This window comes from Copidosoma floridanum, unplaced genomic scaffold (genome assembly GCF_036245765.1).
Source record: "Copidosoma floridanum isolate Cflo_tuat_1 unplaced genomic scaffold, Cflo_Japanese_pri ptg000011l, whole genome shotgun sequence".
In the NCBI taxonomy this organism is placed as follows: domain Eukaryota; kingdom Metazoa; phylum Arthropoda; class Insecta; order Hymenoptera; family Encyrtidae; genus Copidosoma; species Copidosoma floridanum.
In genome coordinates this window covers 10,243,478-10,260,973 of record NW_028321888.1, presented here as the reverse complement: position 1 = coordinate 10,260,973, position 17,496 = coordinate 10,243,478, and the positions used below count along the sequence as shown (strand labels likewise).

The 17,496-nt window shown below is 33.5% G+C and overlaps 1 protein-coding gene across 2 annotated transcripts in view; it reads left to right on the top strand.

Moving 5' to 3' along the window:
* LOC106639730 (protein Wnt-4) overlaps positions 1-17,496 on the top strand; it is a 130,134-nt gene that overhangs the window by 94,192 nt on the left and 18,446 nt on the right. For both annotated transcript variants that reach the window (XM_089590014.1, XM_089590013.1), the window contains exons 2-4: positions 8,648-8,831; positions 12,825-12,948; positions 13,115-13,275. In XM_089590014.1, coding sequence (XP_089446140.1) covers positions 8,648-8,831; positions 12,825-12,948; positions 13,115-13,275 — 469 coding nt within the window. The remainder of the gene's footprint in view (positions 1-8,647; positions 8,832-12,824; positions 12,949-13,114; positions 13,276-17,496) is intronic.

The window sequence follows — 17,496 nt, the reverse complement described above, 5'->3', positions numbered from 1 at the left end:
AGAAAACGCAGTTACGCGCACGAGATGCAACAGCACGTGACGTGTAAAACGATTCTATCACTGTATCACTCTCACGCGTACGGAGAATAGCAATCGGGGGTATGCATATACACTCCCTGCACCCAAACGAGTCCATGCACGGAAATAGAAGCGCGATGCATCGCTTACGTGTACCCGTTTATGTATATAATTAGATAAACGCGCGAGTGTAAGTAGAGGGTGAACGCACATTAATATTACGCAGATGGATGGACGAGGTGCGTAACACGCGTGCAATAAAATTTTATAGCGACCACGACATTGAGCAGCCAACAGACGAATCAGACAACACGAGGCAGGAGTGGATAAACAAATTTCAATAAATAGTCTCGGTGGGGCCGGCTTTTTTAGGGGCAACACTTCAGATGCTGATGTACATCACCTACATCCAGTTGTGGGTGTTTTGCCGCTTCACAGACGCCGAATTCAAACTTCTACAAACACTTTTATCGTCATAATTTTCAACTATCGCGTGACTGTACCAGGTGGGAAACTGCAGTGCTGCGTTTTAACTTCAATGTACAACAAATTCGTCCAAGACTCGCGTGGGCATGTTTCCGATTCATCAGCGTATCCTGCCACGAAACTGTACACCTTGTACTGCATGTATATGATATTTATGTATTCGTGAACGTTTCGTCAAAAAAGAAATGGTGGTTAAATCAACGATCTTATAAATATACCTCGTTTCATCATAGACGTTATTCATTACATTAACAGTTAATGCTCCAAAAAACAAACAAAAAAAAAAAACAAAGAAATGCAAAGACTAACGTCGATTGACAGCACTATAAATTTGCCTCTCGGAAGGCCACACCTCACACGAGCAACGGAAGTAAAAATGAATGTCAATGGTTCTCGTACTGAAGCGCACCTAATAATCCCGTAACGCGTGCAGTCTTTGGAAAAGCAAATCGCAAGATACCGGTAAAGGCTCAATCTCCTGAATGGACGCCCATACGCTTGCAAACAAAACCAAAATAAGGACGCGCCGCGTAATCTCCATTCATCGATCTCGTCTGGCCTGCCAATTACGGGCACGCGAAGCCTAATACCCAAGCCGCTCTTTAAAGATGTTTAATGAGAGACTCGTGGCCTATGAAACGCCAATTATTTCGATAAAGACATACCTGCCTGCCATTCGCTCTTTTCGCCTTTTTTTTTTAAACCGCTCGTGAGATGCATTCCAACGTTTTGCGCCACAGTGGAGCGGCCGTTCAACAGCACTGATCGACGATTTCGGACAGCGGGCAAGTATTAGAAGACGTCACCGTCGCTGGCATAACGGCCGAAAGCTTATATCCGAGGACGCGTTTGTGTACTTTCTTGGCCTAATCCTCCAGCAAGTCTCAAAGACAAACACGACCGGATGGAGGACAGTGATACAAGTGCGGCCCGACTCCGGAGTCCCGATATTGATTTCGATATTGGGATGCGACTCCTTCGAGCTCTAACGCCTTTTCGCGCCACTTGGTGCGCGTACGTAAATATAAACAGTGGAGCTGTACAGCGTGACAGTCGTGTTTGTCCGTCCGCTCAGCTTTATTGTCAACAGAGTGGTGCAAGAGCCGCGGTACCACATACGGAGATACGTTGGCAAAGGGCGTGTGAAGAGTGCAGTCGTGTTTGCGTTGGTTGCACCGGGTGACGAGGAATTTAGGAGAGCTCAAATCGCAGGCTTCAAATGCGTATGCGTATTTGCGATGTGATCCCCTCCCCCTTCCCGGCTTAGCGTTGGGCAGAGGAGTTGATGGTTATCAGGGACGATTTTTAAATTTGAAAGTTACAACGGGTTTTTTGGTTGTTCTTTTTTTCCGGGAATGAGGATAGTTTTGCTAAACAGTTCCATTCGTATTTTTTCCACATTGTAGAGATTTGGTTGTCTCCGTGTTTATGGATACGATGTTCAAGTTTTTCATTTTGTGGACAGTAACGAGATCTCGCAAGGATTCAAGCAGTTTTTGGGCACTATGGATTTTTAAACGACAGAATGGACTTGAACAAGAAGAAAAAATTAATAACAATCAATTGTTAATTTGTTCAGTGATATACAGAATAACTTAAAGCTTACGTAATGTACGATAGACGTACCTTTACACATAATATATCCCCGTACCTCGCACATGAAGGGTTTTTTCGTATTTGTATCACTGTCAAACCAAAAAATAGTCAAATTGGTTTCCGAGTCATTAGAAAGCATATAGGTTATATTCAGAAATTCAAGCTCGCTGATTAAATGGTGACACCAGAATCAACGGGAGTTTTGAATTTGAAACATTTGTTGAGCACCGTCTAAAATAACGTGTAAATATAGTTGGGTGACGGTCAAATATTTGATTGGAACGTCCCACTCGTTCCAATATTGTCATTTAATCAGCGAGCTTGACTTTCTGAACACAACCATAGTCAGAATTAGTTTGTAGCCATTATATTTTGATTTGGAGATGAAATACGCATAGATGAGAAGGGTAATATTTTTTGTGTGTACGTGAGTAATATTTTTTCTGTCACACATTAGCCAGCCTTCGGGTTGTCTGCAGTTGTTTTAACGCTGCCATGTTTAAAAAAATATTAAACGAGTTGTGGTACAAATAAAAAGAGTGAGAATAATTGAGAAAAAAAAAATTTGACTGATAAAAAATTTTTAGAGACTATTTTCACAAACGAAAGCAAGATATAAATTTAATTTGTAACGTAGCATATTGATCCACAAAAAATCTTCTGCGTATTGGGATACTTTTCTTTTTTTGGCAGAGTAAAGCTGAAAATAGAGCTTAAAAGTAAAATACTATGGCCATCTTCATGTGTGTCATGATAACACTGGTATTTATTGTACACTATACTAAAACGTAAAGTTTATATATACATACAAAAAGCTCAAAATTACAGTAAAATTACATTAAAAATAATAGAGTCAGCACTTATTGGCACTTTTTCAGCTCAGAGTAGAATGCGTAATCAGCTGTGTATTTGAATCTACATGCATTATTTAAAATAAAAACTATACGTTTCGAAAGGTTTCAAAATGTTATGCCAGTTGAGTGTTGCAACAGTAGTTTCCGTTATGTAAGCACCATAGTCACTGGGGCCATTTTTCGGCCCGAGCGACTGTATAAGGGTAGCCCCGGTTGGTTGGCGGTTGTGTGGCGAATGTAATTTTTCTCTCCGAAAAAAGTGCTGCTGTAAAAGTCCAAATGACACGAAAAGTGCTCCAAGGTAGAAAATAGTAGTTTTCCTACTTTGGGCTTTTTATAAACCTTGGGATGTTTATTGCCCCCTCCGTAGAAAAATAGAGTTCGAATCTAGTGCGCATTCAACCTGAGCAAGCACAAGGAATCTCTGGTGCTTGCCCTGGTGACATTAGCCACCAGGTACGAAATAGCCTATATATCCTCCCAACACCTTCGGCGTTTGCGGTCTGAAATATTATTTATTTTATCTCCCTAGGTAAGTAATATACCATTACCACTAAACAAAATAGTTACATTCAAGGTTTTGTGATTTAAATTAAAAATAAATAAATATTTTTTCTTACCTCGGGGCATTTTTCGTGACATTCGGATGTTTACTGTCCCTTTGGTTAAAAAAATAGTATTCATCATGCAAGTGATATCCAACCTGGAGTACTTTACAGACCCTCGAGCCACAAAATAGCTCGAGCGGTGATGGAAAACTAATATTTTCTGTGACGAAAACTAATATTTAAAAAAACAATTCATAAAATTTAAATAATAAGTATCGATTGAAATTAATATTTTATAAGTTCAAAAAAGCATGGTAAAATAAAATTTAAAATTCAATATGTAAATTTAAAAATTTGTAGTTGTTGAGCCAGAATTAAAACTATTAGTTGCATTCACGTTTATCGTGATTTTTGTTTTTAGCTCCAGTTGTATACGAATCGCAGGAACTTCGTCAACTACTAGACGACAGCTTTAGTGAGTGTCATGGGGGTTGAGCCCCCCTTAGTATGTTTATAGAGGCGAAGCCCCCCCAACTACGAAACAATTGAAAAATCATAATAATCATAATAAAATATTACTAAAAAAAACTACGCAAGGAAAGGTGCTTAGTATATATGCATGTGTAATTTTTTTTAATAAGTTTTTAATTTTTTCTATTTGGATTTTTTTTGAGGAATACCCAAAACACATAGGACCCTTACTTTGTGCCCATAAAGCAAAAAAAGTTGTTTCCTTCCAGTAACAAATACACTTTTTTCTGTGGTGAAAAAATTAAGTATACTCCCAGGATGCAGTCAAACCTAAAAACTACCATCATTATTTTTTTACACAAAACTTGTGTTTAAAAAATTACAAATTACGACGATTAAACTGTATAAGTTAAAACTACAAAAAACTCCTTGAAAGCGGTCATAATTGCCACTGAAAGAATAAATTATAATCTGTAACGGACGATTGCGTATTGTTTTTCGAAAACTCAGGAGCTCCATCATAATAATTAAATTGGTCACACTAACGCACCTTCTTGTATCTGTACCTGTAACCCACACACGCATACGCTCTGCTCGGCTCGAGACTAGTTGGCAAAGATATTATATACTGGATGGGAGGCGAACGCGAAGTAGGCGGTAGGAGTTATAATACCTCAATTAAAAGCCGATCGAAACAGCCCCAGATTTATCGAGCCTAATGGTACAGTGTCGGTACTTGCACACATGAAGTAGATAATCCACGAAACAATCTCCTCTTTCATGTAGAACGCACGAGAGTTACAAAGAGAGAACAAGCAAATGTGCTTACAACGTATGATGCAGACAACGCGTGCACGAGCGTGCTTTGGTATACCTTACTTACGTATGTCGTAATTAATGGTGCAAAATCGTGGATGCCACTTTTTTATTGACTCGGCGAACATCAAGAAAACGGGAGTGCGAGTCTAATATATGTACATGTGGACTAATGCGTCGACGAATTAAAGCCTTGCTGGATGTATGATCGGAACTACCACTATCCGCCACGCCAGTGTACGTCACACTCTCGTGCATGGGTAATTAAGGCGAGAGGTGAAATTGCAGCATCAAGCATACCTTGAACCTGTATATAGAACTGCTGGAACATGCGTGAGTCCGACCGATTTTAAAGTCAAAGTTGCAACTTTGCAATGGACTACTTAGTGTATATGTGTAGTGTGGGCAAACCGGTTCGAGATAGGCATGCATGCAGTAGTCTTCCTCGCTATCGGAATAAGAGAAATATGGGGCGCTGCACAGTGGGACGGATCATAGAAAAAAACATCAAACTTCTGCCGTTATGTGTGAATTTGGCTTAATTTTTATTTTTGAAGCGGGTAATAGTTCCCAAGTGACTCTACTATAAGAATATGAGTCTCCTGAATAGTGAAAATAACTGAAAAAATCATCCTACTGTTTATAATGTCGTCACGTTATCAGAGTAGATTAGATGAGTGGACAACTCTTCGTTATAATTAAAATATTAAACTTTATTTGTTCACATAGAAACTTTATTTACCATAGAAAAATTTTATAAAATAAATTCTTAAAACATATAAAATACAACATAAACGTAGTACAAAAACATGTCGATTGTAATAACCTGTGACTAATGGCTTCCACTTATTTCACTGTATCCATTGATGCATATCGATTGAGAAATTAAAAAAAAAAAAAAAAAAAAAAAAAACTCCTTGGACATGAAGACTCAATTAAAAAGCTTGCTGAGTTTGAAACGCATCAGCAAAAATAGTTAGCTGAAAAAGTAAGCTTTACGTGTTATTTGATTAACGCCGCCTCATAAAGTATAAGAAAGTAAAACAAAGGATGGATCAAACGGGCCGAGAGTAAGAAACCTGTAGAAACTCTGTCTCTCATTCTCGATTCCAGTGGAAACGCACGTGGACCTCCCGTCGTCCTCTTCTCTATCCCACTATACGTTCACTGGTACATATATCTTTTCGTAGTCCACGTGTGAGCATTTTTATTTTTTATTTTACGACCTTCGATCGCTGTTGCAGCGTTACCTTTTGATTATGCACCTTTGCCGTCGTGCCCCGAGTGCGCTTGAAAAAAAGGTATATCGAAATCGAGAAAGTTAAAAGTCCAAGTTTATGTGACATAAATATATATGTGACCATACTTTTCTATACGTGTATTTTGTGTATTTTCGATTTTCCTTGTAGACAGGATTTCCTCATGAATCGGGGGACGTGTATAAGTACCGAATTCATGTATATATATATATATATATATATATATATATATATATATATAGAAACTTGTATAGATTTTTTTTATAAAGTAATCATGAGAATATCAATGTGAAAATGACTGTTTTCATATGTTTAAAAAATTCACTGTGTGTATTGTGAAATTTTATTGCGTAGATGGGCGTGAATGTAAACCTTTGCTTAACACGCAAGGAGAAACTGGAATTGTGATTTAAAAGATAATGTTACTGAAATGAATAGCATTGCCATTAGGTAAAAGTACCAATGCTGGAACGATTTTTTGGTGAAATTTTGTTTCAAAATTCATACAAAATTACACGTAGAAGATAACATGAGCATTTAAACTCTTGTCGATATATTTTGCTGCGTACTTATTAAATACATTTTTTGATGAATTCTATCTTAACAAGAAGTAATTTTAATTTAATAAAAACTTACTATGTCGTGTTGTACCTAAAGTGAAACACCATTGGGAATGCATGTCCCAATAGTGGTACGTGATGTCCCAATAGTGAAACGTACATGTTATTTCAATAGAATCTATGTGTTTCACGAACGGGACATCTGAAATTTAAGGTTATGTTTGGAATTATACGTATAATGAAACAGTCATTTTAATAAACTTTTTATTTCATTGTAATGCAATTGAAGATAGATAATAAGTTTTGTGGATGTGATAAGACACCACTTTAAAGATCTGTAATGAATTTTTTTAAGATAAAGTTCTCAAACGTTTATTAGTTATTGACTGTTCCACCATTGGGACATAATTAAAAAGTGTGTTCCAGTATTGGTACTTTTACCTTACCTACATCTTTATTTTATCCTGAAAAAAAAAATTCGCAAAAATTTTGACATAGAATTAAAAAATTGACATGTAAATTCAATTTCCAACTTGTAATGTATTATTTTTCTATTTAAATTGTAAAATACTGTTTATTTAAAACTTTTTAAGATTCGTATTTCTGACGTTCACCTCGAATGTTGAAGATAATTTGTAATTTCATAAATCTGTAAACAAAAGTTAATTCTATTGAATCATCGTGATGTTTATCTCAAAAACTCAGTAAAAAATCCTCCGTTTTATTTCTGTAGCGCTTTCATGTATACCTACCTTTAGGGTGTTGCTGTGTGATAGTGAAAAGAGTGAAAAAATTGTTCACAATCAGTGTTAGTGTAGTGAAAGAAGCTAGAATTTAGAGAGTATAAAGTAATTGGAGTTAAGCATAGAGTAGTTGAAGAAGTGTGCGATGAAATGATGATAAATATATCAATATTTGCTTGTAAATCTATTGGAATCACATTAATATCGAGATTTAAATAGGTTCCATTAATATAAGCGAAGTATAAAAAGTAATTCTTACTGGCTATGATTGAAAAGTGACAGTGTGAAAACCTATCAACTAAGAGCCAAAATAGAAGAAGTGGTGGACAATTAGACTCTATAAATAAAATATTTATAAAGGTTAAAAGAAAGTCGTAAAATAAGCAAGAATAATATTTGAGAATATGTTGATGTATTGTATTTTTTGAAATATGTATAAATTTTATTATTGATATTTAACATTGTAACTAGCAGCAACTCTTCGTAACTAAGGTTTAAATGTAACAATGTGTGTCAAACTCGACTTGTCAAAAATTTAAGCAAAATTTTAAAATATTAAATAAATAATATTATATCTACCTTGAATTTATCTGTGACTTTAAAGAGCTTTTCCTGATTTTGTCCTTTAAATGTTTTTTTTTACATTTACTTTTGTATCCATGTCTTTGAATTATCCCTCTAGCTTCAGGAAAATAATTTTGAAAAACTTCAGAAAAGTTTTCTTGTAGAAATTCTTAGAAATTTCTTCTTAGAAATGATAGAATTTTACGAAAGAAGCCTTTCACGACAATGAATACAATTCTAACGAAAAAGGATGAAAAAGGATGCATTGATGCCAAGAAATCGTAGTACCAGTATTTTACTTTTATCATCTCATATTTTGCTGTTTCTTGCGCCTTTTTAGGATTTGGAGTACTTTTCTTACTTTTGGGCTTTCTGTTAATGTAACTTCATCCAAATTTATTTAGACGTTTCAACAAAGTTGAATAACAAATATCTGAATACCTAAACTTACATAATTGATTTCCATACTTGTAAAATTGAAAAAAAAAACGACATTTCTAATGTATTAAATTATACGTTCTTTTGCAGTGTTTTAATTTGTGTATCGTAAGAAGTTAATAGTCCACTAATAAGATAGATAATTGTAGTACACAATATATCAATACTAATGCAATTTCCATACTTTCCTATATTTTCGTATTAAATCTCTATGAGTTAAAATTAAGTATTAATTATTAAAAAAGCTGCATACTTTGCAGTAATGAACTATTGTATAATTTCATAACTTTTCAGGTCACTGGGTACGGAGTCGCGGGCAATAAGCCATGGTAGCAGTAGCAATGAAATGGGCGTCGATATGCCAATGCAGATTGGGCTGGGCGTGTTGGGTCCAGCGAGTACCGAACGGATCTGTAAGAATTTCCACCTTACGAATAAACAACAGTCAATTTGCAATAGGTCACCTCCAGTTCTGCAGGTAATCATTATTTTGAAAAATATCCATACCTGGTGTATATGTATGTATGTATTTTTGAACCCACAGATGATTAATTTATTCTTGAGTGTAGTGTATCCAGATGTTACATACGACGTACATCGATCGGCAAATAATTTGCAACCCCTGAACGAGTGTCACTTTTCATAACTTACAAACACATGTGCAGTGGCATTGAGCTTTGTTCTGAAGTCACGAATGATTTGCCAGGCCAGCTAGTGTACGAATGTAAAATAATTTTCGTGATAGTGCCTTTGACTTGCATCAGTACAAGGTTAATTCTGCAAGTTATTTGGTATTTACGTGTTCCTGAATTACATTGACTAGAGCTTTCATTTATATTAAAGAGTAATCCGTTGTATATAAAACATGATCGTTACACAATGAAATTTTTGTATGAACGTGTTAACAAAATGTGTTAAAAATTTATTTGATAATCATACAGAAAAATGCGTAAGATACGTAAAAATATCTACGTATATATACGTTACTCATATTTATACGAACGGTGCACCCCAATGTTCTTTCATTTTTTCTTTCTGTGTTTATTTTTAAAACCACTACTTACGTCTGTGAAAGTGCTATGAAAAATTTCTGCATCGACAAGCCTCTTGGAGGTATGATAATCCATTTTTTTATACAAATTCTTTTGGGAAATTCTTGTCTTCATTGATTTAGTTGTAGATGTAGGATTTTTTTTTTTTGCCCCCACTGTCACTACACTCTGAATAAGCTTATCATTATAATGTACTTGAGAGTACACAAGAGCTACTCTCTTCATCTAAGCCCTTCTACGTATAAGTATGCACGCGTACGCTGGTAATGAGCGCCGTTTCCTCAATCCGTAAGCCTTTTCGAAGCCTTTGATCCTCCGTGAAAAATACAACTCTCTTTCCTCCTGTACTTTCGGGATTATTTATCTTTGGTTATTAACGAAAGTACAATGCTCAGTGTAGGTAGCTGAATGATTTTTTTATTTTTTACTTTGCCGTTTACGCAAATCTTATCACCAAGTAACTAATACTTCAAAGAGATATCGGGATATTTATACGATTGTGTTATTGTATACATTTGCATTTTATCTATTTGAAAATACTAATAATACCGTTCCCGAAATCGGTACATGTGTGATACAGCAGGACACAGTAAGTATCGACAGGATGCTTTTTTAAAAAAATAGTAAATAAACAAAAAACGAAATTTCAATTGCCTTTAATACGAGGACTGAAAAATTTGGTTCTCACTTTTAAGATTCTCAAGCAGACCCAAAATCGGAACATCAAACAAGTGAGGTGTATACAACTCAATGTTTAAAAAATCTAACAATAAAGCCAACGTAGTGTGCTCTCCCGTACAAACATTTCAAAGAGACTCGCGATCAGGAAAAATTGAATCTGGCGTCTCTCCGAGTGGCGGAAGCCGTAAATGGCCCATAAAACCGACGTTTGGGAATTTTAAGCTCTTGCTCTCTCTCTCTCTCTCTCTCTCTCTCTTTCTCGTAAATATACCGTCCGTATAAAAAGGAGCCGCTGGTTCATTTTATTTTCAACTCTCACGTGCCTTTCAATGATAAAACCTCAAGACGTAACCCTCGAAAGAAAAAAAAAATCCTCGTATGTATTTAATTTCAGATGAATAACTTAAAATTACATCAGTTCTGGATTCCCAAGAGTGTTAGATGCAGAGGGAAAATCCGTAAAATAAGTAAATGATCTTTTTACCACAGTGACAAGTTTTTTTAAACACTATTTACGATGCTGTGAGCTTAGAATATACACACAATAGTTCTCACGCGATCGCCAGACTTGACGTAAAATTTTTATTTTCAACTATGGAAAATTTGTCAACCATAGTTATTTGTTCTTCCAAGAATTTTGCTCTGAACTCTTTCAACTTGTATGTACTAAATTTCTTTTCTTGCTTGATTTGATTTATTAGTATTTTACGTTGATTACTTTTCTGAATTATCAAATTGTGACGGCCAGCTAGGTTTGAAATATATAATTTGGCGTTTTTTATCACTTTTACAGTTTAAACATACTCACTCAGTATTTTACTAATTTTTGAGGAAAAAAGAGCGCACTCGGGATTGCAATTAAAAATGATTCACAAAATTTGGCAGAATAAAAAAAAAATTTGAATTGTAGTTAATAACATTTTCTTTAGACCGATTTAAAAATCTATATACTGGTTTTTTTTTTTGGGCAGGAAGCTTTCGAAACAGGTTTTTTGTGATGCAAAACGTCATTATGTCTTGTTGGGAAAGAAATTTCTGTTAGTATATATGTGTGCATGTGGGTGGATGTACATATCTTAGGTGTTCTTTTGATTAATTTTGTTTGTTCAAAACTTAAGTTATTGTGTTATGGGAGGGGGAGAGTGGATAAAAAAACAGATTTGTTTTTTACTGACGTGTGATATTGATAAAGAAAAGGTTCTATGATTGCAAAAATGTCGATTAAGCAGTTTATTAAATTTAATATTGCAGAATGTAAATGAAAACGAAAAAGAATTGGTGGATACGTGAATTTAACGGAATATTATATACCGAATCAAACAATAGTCCACTTTCTATGAAAAATGGTGATATTCAATAAAAATTTGTTTATTTCTATGCTTACAAGCTCTGAATTCGTAAATAACTTATGACTCTCAATCTTAAGCTAACTTTTTTTAAATCTTAACAATAATTATTTTGATATTTGTATTTTAAAGTAATTTATTACAAGAAGCCGTATTATTTCCATGCTCTCTGAGAGTTCATGAAAAATTAATCGATATTGATTATAATTGGTAATAAAAATTAATCAATAATTGGTGGTAATTATTTTTAAAAATTAGTAGAAATTAAAAAAAAATAATCACAGCTTTTAATGTCTGAATTTGAGACAAGTAATAAGATTTGGTATTCGTAATTGTCTATTACAAGTTAGTATTAGAACTTTTTAATCCTGATTATGAGTTATTTTTTTTGTTCCCGAAATCAAACAGTACAACCGTGCCTATAAAGATTGTTTTTTATTATTTCTTATTATTATTTTTTCCATCTAATATAAAATATAAAACAATAAAAATTATCTATTGTTAACAGTTGTTAATAGCTATTAGTTTTTTATTGATCTGAAAAGTCAAGTATTAGATAGTGATCATTAACCATAAAAGTTATGTCTAGTTACTACTTTTATCGATGTTTCTGTAACGGCAGTTATGACGAAAAAAAAATAATAAAAAATAATAACTAATAATAACACTTATTAAACTATATTTGATAGTCTCAAATCTGGACTTTATAAATTATTGTTATTAGTTTTTATTTTTTTTGCTACTAAATAACAGAAAAAGTTTCCGCTTGGGGAGTAATGATATTTAACATCGGCCACGAGTGCCAGTCTATCACCACGAGAACAGGAATCGTCCCACATGAATTAATCGTGTACAAGATTTTTTATAATTCTGTGTAGATAGTAGTTTTCGTCACTGGTTCGCGTCTACTCCAGGGCGATCACTGTACCTATATAATCACCCTGGCTTGATGCACATTAGTGACGAACGCTATTTTTCTTGCCAAAGGTGCAATAAACATTCAAATATAAAAAAAACACCCCTAAAAAATTTGTTTTCATCTGCCATATCAATCCGTAACCAGAAAAGAAGGTAATGGATGTATAGTGTATATTTGTATTTGTTTGATAAAAATTCCCTACTTTAATATTACTCACGTTTTTAACGAATGTATTACAATAGTATGTACATTAAAGAATGCACTGGTTCCAAATTTTTGATAAAAACTCTTCATTTCAACCTTCCGTTGTTTCAAAACTATTTTTGCAATACAAGAAAGCCAAATATAAATAAATGATTGAGTGAACGAAAAATAAGGCCAATTGATTTTGCTTGTGCACAGACACACAATGTATAATTTTTCCGGAGCTATCATTCGATCGTAATATTAACGGTGATGATGTGTTATTGCAGGCAGTCAGGGCAGGTGCAAGACTGGCGATAGAGGAGTGCCAACATCAGTTCAGACTGTCACGATGGAATTGCACCATTAGTCCAGAGAGCACCGATAACATTTTTGGTGGCGTTATGTTAGTGAGTAAGTACAGTAGCAACTTCCTTAAGCTTCTCGAGTTGATTTATTGCCATGTCGGAAAGTGAGAAAATAATGATCATCTTATTAGTTATACCTCGATAGAAAAAAAAACAAAAAAAAAAAAAAACCATACATTCAATATATTATAAAAGATGTTAAAACTGCGCAGACAGCCGTGAAGCAGCCTTCGTCTACGCGATATCAGCAGCCGGCGTCGCCTACAGCGTGACCCGAGCCTGCTCCAGAGGCGAGCTAACCGACTGCTCGTGCGACAACCGCGTGAGGACGCGCCAGCATTCCAGCAACTGGCAATGGGGTGGATGCAGCGAGGTTAGTATTTCTATCCAAAATTATAATTTTTGTTTTGGATTTTTAATTTTTTAATTAAGATTGATGTATGTATCATTTGCTTCAATGAGTCTCTAAAATCTTAATCTGGGAATAATAGCTTTATGTACAGTATTGTAGTGTAGTGATGGAAGGTGAATACGTTATGATTAAATAAGTATGTAAGTGGCTTATCATCGTGATTATAATAAGAACGTGTGTATATATATATATATATATATATATATATATATATACCCATGCAGAGAGCAAAAATTATTCTGACGACTGCATGAGGCTTTAACGTATAATATAATATATTCATGTAATGTGCATTAATAATGTAGATGTACATATGAATATGTATGAAAGATCATAGAAAAACGCCATATGTTATTCTCCCAAACCAAAATAAGATGTAGGAGCATAAAAATAGTAACGACAAAATATTAAAATACAGATAATTTTTTATGCTTGTATGAGCAAATCTCAGAAATTTTTTTAATTTAAGGCAACAATGAAAATTTCTTAATTTTAGAGTATACTCGTGAAATTTGGTGTAAAGTCTTTACTTGTCATAAAGTTTGTAACCAAGTAAACTTATCCTCATTTTTTTATACTAAATGCTCCAAAAGTTATAAACAATTGCTTAAACAAAAAAAAACTTTTTTTTAATTTGTTTCAGACATTTTTTTTTTATTATTTATTTCTTTAAAGAAGAAAAAGTCTAGACTTTTTAAAGTTTAAACTTTTTTCATGAAGTGTTACTAAAAAAAAGTTGTGAATTTCTTAGCTTCACATAATCGTTTAAGTCAATGGAGATAGAGCTCTAATAGTTGAAAAATTACTAAAAATTTAGATACTATAAAGATTATTGTAATAAGTAAAACAGAAACAAATTTTTTTTAACGTGATAAGGGACACGCAGTGCAATAAAGGTTTCAATTGGATAATTTTTATTTGACAACCAACTATCGCAGGCCAAGCTGCTAAGAAATATTTGCCGCACGGTCCTTTTCATAGTGATTAGCTATTTTTTATTGATGTTAGAATATTAATAACAATTAGCTTAATTTATAAAGCATATTCATTACAAGACGTAAACATGTAATTACAGAGTTAATAACAAGTTGATCATTTATCATTTTTTATAAAACCTGCTGATGGAGTTATGAAATTTTATAAGACACATTAACAATAAACATTAATTATTTAGTTTTTACTATTTTGTATAAATAGTCATTTTCACAGCGTTCACCATAAAAAAAAATTTTTTTTTTTTATCGACCGCAAAACACGTTAATTATAATTAACAAGATCTAAAACTTTCATCACGATAAATACTCTGGCACATGCAATATCTTTTTGTTATTTGTGTTGGCGATAATTGATTTTTTAACAAATTGTTTAAGACAAACGAAACGGCATTAAACGTTAAAACTTTTGTTAACAAAAATTTTAGACTACTAGGATTTACAATTTTTCTGGAAAATGTATGCATACAAATAATTAAATTTTAATACTTGCAAATGTCTTAGCCTTTTATCGGTTCTATAAAATAGCTTAAAAGAATAAATGAAAGCATAACTTTTTTTCTATGTATACTTCCACATCTTAATGTAATTCACTGATTAAAAATTTACCAGAATCGTATAATTTGGTTAAGATGCAATTGTTGAAACAAATACAAAAATGCGTTCTGGTTTGGACTATATTTTTGAAAAAATTTGGTCAATTTTATGAACAATAGATTTCTTGCATGATTTTTGTTTATTGCTATCAGAAAAGATAAGAATTTCTTTAAAACTTTACATAAAAGTACTATTTACTCTACATGATAAAACCAACTTTTTTGACGTGTTGCATATACGTTGGATCTATTTATCTGTATGTTTGTTGCATTGAACTTTGTGATTAACAGTATTTTTTATGGTGTTTTTATGAAAATTCATGATGTGCTAGCAAAAATTTGGATTTTTTAAAATTATGTTCAAGACCTTTTTGTAATTATGATTTTATTTCTGGCTTACGTAGGGAAGCACCTTAAATTACAACATAGATAACTTTATTTTTGTTTGAACTACACTGAGTGTAGTTTAACAAAAAAATTTTTTAATGGTGATTTAACAAATGCTCGAAACATGACATGCCAAAATATCAAAACATACGTTTTTAGTAAAAATGTAGGTACTACTTCAAGCCTCGAATTCGGAGCACACCCAAAATCATGAAAGTTTTTTCATAAGTATATTAAAAATTAACTCTGTTCTAAATGTTAGGTCATTTAGAGCTATGCTCTAAAAGTTACAGCGTACCAAAGAAAATAATTTTTCAAAAAATAATCTAAAATTCAGCGCTTCTTACACTTTTTTCGCTTAATTGTTCTGTACTGAAATAATACAATCCATCTAATACTTAGTGTTTGATTTTTTATCTATATAAATATCCATAGAATTAAAATACAGTGAAAGAGTGAGAAGAAAATAGTGATTTGATCAAATATTTTGTCAGGAACAGAAAAAAAAGTTTCTGGGATTTGCTTATATACTGCTATAGCTGTTACTTATGTAACTATCATTAGAAAAAAATTTGAATCAAAATTTTGAATTTTCAGTACACCTTGACGAAATGTCTTTAAGTTTTGAACACATAATCCTTTATCTATTATCAATTGCCTGTTAAAATTGTAGAAAATCCAGCGGTGTGGAAATGAAAACGAGCATTTTATTCGATTACAGAATATCGCACAATCAACTTTATTTAAAAACTGATATCTTATTCCGTATAGCTATAGAAATATTATATTAAAAAACTTTTAAATTGCCTGTACCGCTTAGAAAATATTTTAATTTTAATGTATTTTTCCATGTTTCAGTATATTTATATAGTAGCCACGAATACCATTTAAAATTTTTTATAGTTTCACGAGATCGTTATGGTTTTAGCTACAGGTAATGTTTTAAACATTACTATAAAACACATTTTAGTCACAAATAGTTGTATTAAATCGCTGTTATTGTAAAATCAATTAATATCGGTGGGTTTCAGGTGAACGACTACCTTAAAACAAATAGTTGGTCCATACGGAATTAGACCTTACAGTAATATAAGAAAGATTTTCACCATTAAGGTTACTTTTTGAATCACGTCAGTCAATTATTGTTTGCTTATCATAATTTTTATAATCAAGCGAAAAAACAATTTAAGAGTTGAATCAACTTTGTTAAACTGGAGTGGGCACTAATTGATTGTTATGTTCGTCAAAATGTGTACATGATTCCATCAGTATCGAAAACCTATGTAAAACGGATGCATTTGAAAGGATTCCCTAAAATAAAAAAAATAAAAAAATGAAGAAAAAAAATGTCCTACCTCAAGAAATTAAAAGAAAAAAGGTGTAACCATGACCGTACAAGGTGCACGTATCGGTGAGCAGCGATATAATTACTAAATCTCGTAAGACGAGCTTTCGTTCAGCAAATCATGTCATCGTGCGGTTATTCTTGAAAAAAAATTGCCTCGAAATCCGAAACAAAAGAGCAGTTCGGTGCACACGTGAGGGTACACGTATACATTATAATATTGTGTGTAAACGTAAACATGTGTATATGCCGGAGAGCGCGCTTTTCGTGGAACGGCGCGGTGAAGGCAAGGGGGCGGAAGCCGCAGGGATATAAAGTATCTGCATGCAATGCGCACTGAGCTGGTTTGGTGGTGGTTTAGATACACATGTTAAGGTAAAAGGAGAAGAAATGCGAGAAAAAGGCATCACGGGAACCGAACGAGCTAGTTAACTCTGTGTGGGTATATTTTATGCATACGTATACCATACAAATATGTAATATATACTTGACCCGTGGATTGTGCAATGGGCTTCGGTTGTCGTTGACAGGCGAAGGTATACTTATCCAAGGTGCTTTCTTTTGCTTTCTCTATATGTGCGTTCAGTTCATCTGATGGCCGACGATCGGTCCCGAGTTAAGAGGGAGGCCGAAGGCAGGGAGAGGGCACGTCGTAACTTAACAAGCTTAGGCCCCTTAATCTCCTTGTAAGCTCGTGATGTCTACAAGGGGTCATCTGTTCACGCAAAACGCATCCGTTTTACTCTGTTCTCCTCGATTTTTTTTTTCCTCGGTTGAACGAAACTCTGGCATTTTTTTTTTTTTTTTTTTTTTTTGTTTATCCTTGTTATACGTGGCTGTAGATGTCACTTCCACTTTTAGA